The sequence below is a fragment of the Arachis ipaensis genome, chromosome B08 (assembly GCF_000816755.2).
Source record: "Arachis ipaensis cultivar K30076 chromosome B08, Araip1.1, whole genome shotgun sequence".
NCBI classification, from domain to species: domain Eukaryota; kingdom Viridiplantae; phylum Streptophyta; class Magnoliopsida; order Fabales; family Fabaceae; genus Arachis; species Arachis ipaensis.
The window spans coordinates 124,637,727-124,641,309 of NC_029792.2; the positions used below are offsets into that span (position 1 = coordinate 124,637,727).

The window sequence follows — 3,583 nt, forward strand, 5'->3', positions numbered from 1 at the left end:
ATCAAACGGTGAGAAGAATTAGTATAATTACAATAAATATTTGCAAAGGTAAAAGATAAAAAATAAAACAGAAGACAGAGAAAAGTTCACACAAATGGTTTACACATTTCAATATATGTATTATTTTAGAGAAATAAGTATAAATTTTTAAAGATTTATTTATCATTTTATTCTAATAAAAATATTGCCGGTGGGGGGAAGGTAACAGAAGATATACCAACAAATAAAATAATAATTTTATTCAAACAAATCATTCTATAACATTTATAAGGCAAATTAAATTGCATGAAGGCCATTAATTATTTACTAGCTAGCCTTGCCCAGTCTTAGGGAAATAAATGACCACACACCATTGAGTCATTGACATGCATTTGTAAACATTAACTACGAATATAACACCACATTAAATTAAAGTAAATATAAACTAGCAATAAATAATCTTAACTATGGCCCGTCCTGTTTTCCTTCTTCAATTGCTCTTTTCTCTCTTTTATTCTTTTTTTCGGTCTTTGTATTTTTTTTCTTTGTTTATTCATCTTCATACAGTATTTATTATTAGATAATTACTCATGAAATTTTATCTATTAAATTCATCAATTTAACATAAATTAAAACATATTAAATTTTTGTAACATTAATACTTTTTTTCGTTACAAAATATATTAAACTTTTGCGACAAACCAACACTACATTTCGTTACAAAACATATTGAATTTTTATAACAAATTATCTTGTAGTTACAAAAGATTATTATTTTGTAATAATAATAATTAACTTGTTAAAAAATAACAATTTGTAACTATTTTAAATTTAAAAAAAAAAAATTGTTACAAATATTTCGTTTTTTTGTAGCGTTAGGATTAGCACAGAAGCGAATAGTTGATGAGAGGTTAACTATCGGCCACAAAAAATTCTATAAATTAAACCTCACTTTCTATAATTAAATCTTAACGATATATAGTTACGCCACATGAATTACATTCCTAGAAGTAATGATGAATTTTTGTTCTAAAAGCTTGCCACGTGTAGCAACATGTTGGCTATAAATTGATAACACCCAATGGAGTTTTATATATGTAGGCACACTATCAATTTAAACAAATTAAAATCCTTATTAGGGTGATCCTTAACTTCTTATTATTGCCTTACTTGAAAATCATGATGATGAGGTATTTTCACCTTGCACTTTTGTCTACACTATTGTTCATAAAATTAAGCCTAATTCTTGGAGATGTTGGCACTGCTACTTCTTATGGACCTCCATATATACGTAAGAACACACAATTCTCTTCTTCTAGTTATAATAATAATTAAGTTCTAGATAGTCCTAATTTGAATTTGTGCAGCCACTAGTTGTGATGGAAATAGAAGAGAGCAATTTCCAGCGGGGAATATGTTTGTAGCTGTGAATGAAGGATTGTGGGACAATGGTGCTGCATGTGGAAGGCGTTACAAAATAAGGTGTCTGAGTGGAGACAATAGACCCTGCAAAAGTGACATAATTGAAGTTAAGGTTGTTGATTTGTGTCATCGAACTCCGTGTCCCACCATGCTTTTGTCAACTACTGCCTTCTCAGCCATCTCTCGCTTCTCCAATGCCAAAATCAACATTGAATATGCCCAGTCAGTCTATATAAACTTTTCATTTCTTCATGTTTTGATTATTTCATCTGACTAATCTACTTAATTTTGTTGCTTTTTGCTTTTATAATGCAGGATTTGATCGATATATTCAGTTCAGCTGAGACGCAAGCCTAATAATTAAATGTAAATAATGCTGTAACAATAAACGGCATCATTATTGAGGAAATCAAGCGGCTAATTTGTTTCAGAGAGACCTGTGAAATAATGTAACAAAATCAAGTATATATATGGTGCTTGATTGAATATTTAATGTTTTGTTTTGTATACATAGTAATTACTAATTAGTGAGCAAAGCAAATTTTAGTGCAAACGGCAAAGAAATAATGATAATGATAATCTAATTAGTGTTTCAATAGTAGTGCATCAACTTGGGTGCCCATGTCACTATTAACACCCTTGAAAAGCAAACTAAATTAATTTGAAAAATGAAAAAATAAAATAAAAATTGGACATGCATAGGAGACTCAATTAACATAAACTAGATATTAGAGAAGAGAACCAAGCATCATATATAATAAAAAGTTAAACTAATGAATTAACTAATAGGAACTAATCTCTTTTTCTATAATTTGAACTATGTATCAATTTATGTCATAAAGATTCGAGCAAAAATAGTTTACCCTATAATTTAATAAGAGACCTATTTAAATAAAGACACTTAAAATATTTTTAAAAAAATATTCTTTAACAATTAAAATTTAACATATGTAATCAATTAAACCATGTTATTTCTATCATAATTAAATTGAACAAATCGATTTAGCTAAAAAATTAATGAATCGAATCTTTTAAATTGGTCTAAATTAATATTTTTTTAATAAAAAATGACTACAATATCTTTATTATAGAAAATAATTAATTAGTGCCTATTATATATATATATATTAGAGATAATACTCAATTTGATCCCTGAAGTTACACTCGAGCCTCAATTTAGTCCTTAAAGTTTTAATTGCCTCAATTTAGTCTCCAAACTTTTCAATTGACTCTGTGACGGAAACCACTGTAGGGATTAACGTGATTAAAATTTGAACATTTTCTCTATATATTAATTTAGAGAATTCTAAATTTTAGCCCTTTTGTAAATCCCGGTTAAATTAGTAAATAATTAGTCAATAAATTAGTTTTTAATAAGGATGATTAGAAATGTGAATATTATATTAAATTAGGATAGAGCTCGTCGAAACGAGAATTTTGACACCAATTTAAAAAAAAATCGGTCAAAAATTAGACCGAACGGGCCGAACCAGTTGAACCGGGCCGAAACCGGGCCCGTGGGCCCAACCGGCCCAGCATTTAATGAATCCAAGTCTCTCTTCTTCCCCATTCAGCAGAGGCAGCGTGAAACACATTTAGGGGAAGAGAGAAACGAAGAACGTTTCCAACCCTCACGGTAAATTTAATTTGCCGTAACTCCTCCGTCCGAGCTCCGATCGCCGCACTGTTTGTGGCCACGCGTCCACCGCGTCGAGCTCTACATTTCTACCGAAACAATTTCATAGGTAAATCATTCTTTTATTCTCAGCCTCTTCTTCCCCAATTTTTGGGAAATTAAGTGGAGGTATTAAATTTCTTTACTCTTTGATGTTTTAGGATCCAATTAGCTTGAGGAAAACGTTCACTCTTGCTTATGTGAAGCTTGGATAAGGTGAGAAAATTATAATTCCATTTTAATTTCATTTAATTTGAGCTTTGAGTATTAAATTGGGTATATATGTGTTATAAATGTGTATTAGGTTGTAAATAAATAATTGGAGCTTGAAATTGTGAATACTGGAGCTTGGAGGAAGCGGATTAGTTGAGGTTTTGAGGGCTGTGTTCTTTTAGGAAAATTGTCTTGGAATAATTCTTGGGAATCGGCTAAGGTATGGTTTAGGTTTCTTGCATTTAATATATAATGTTCTGTGAAAACTTAGGCTAGATGACCATAGGATAAGTT

At 30.0% G+C, this 3,583-nt stretch overlaps 1 protein-coding gene across 2 annotated transcripts; it reads left to right on the forward strand.

Annotated features, from left to right (window-relative positions):
- LOC107612355 (EG45-like domain containing protein) lies at positions 1,079-1,954 on the forward strand. 2 transcript variants are annotated; one of them, XM_016314103.2, is made up of 3 exons: positions 1,079-1,270; positions 1,347-1,623; positions 1,717-1,954. In XM_016314103.2, exons 1-3 carry the CDS (start codon positions 1,159-1,161, stop codon positions 1,721-1,723), a joined length of 396 nt encoding a protein of 131 aa, XP_016169589.1. In that variant the 5' UTR covers positions 1,079-1,158; the 3' UTR covers positions 1,724-1,954. The 2 variants fall into 2 exon arrangements, with proteins under 2 accessions (XP_016169589.1, XP_016169588.1); XM_016314102.2 differs by lacking the exon at positions 1,717-1,954 and having other exon boundaries at positions 1,347-1,710.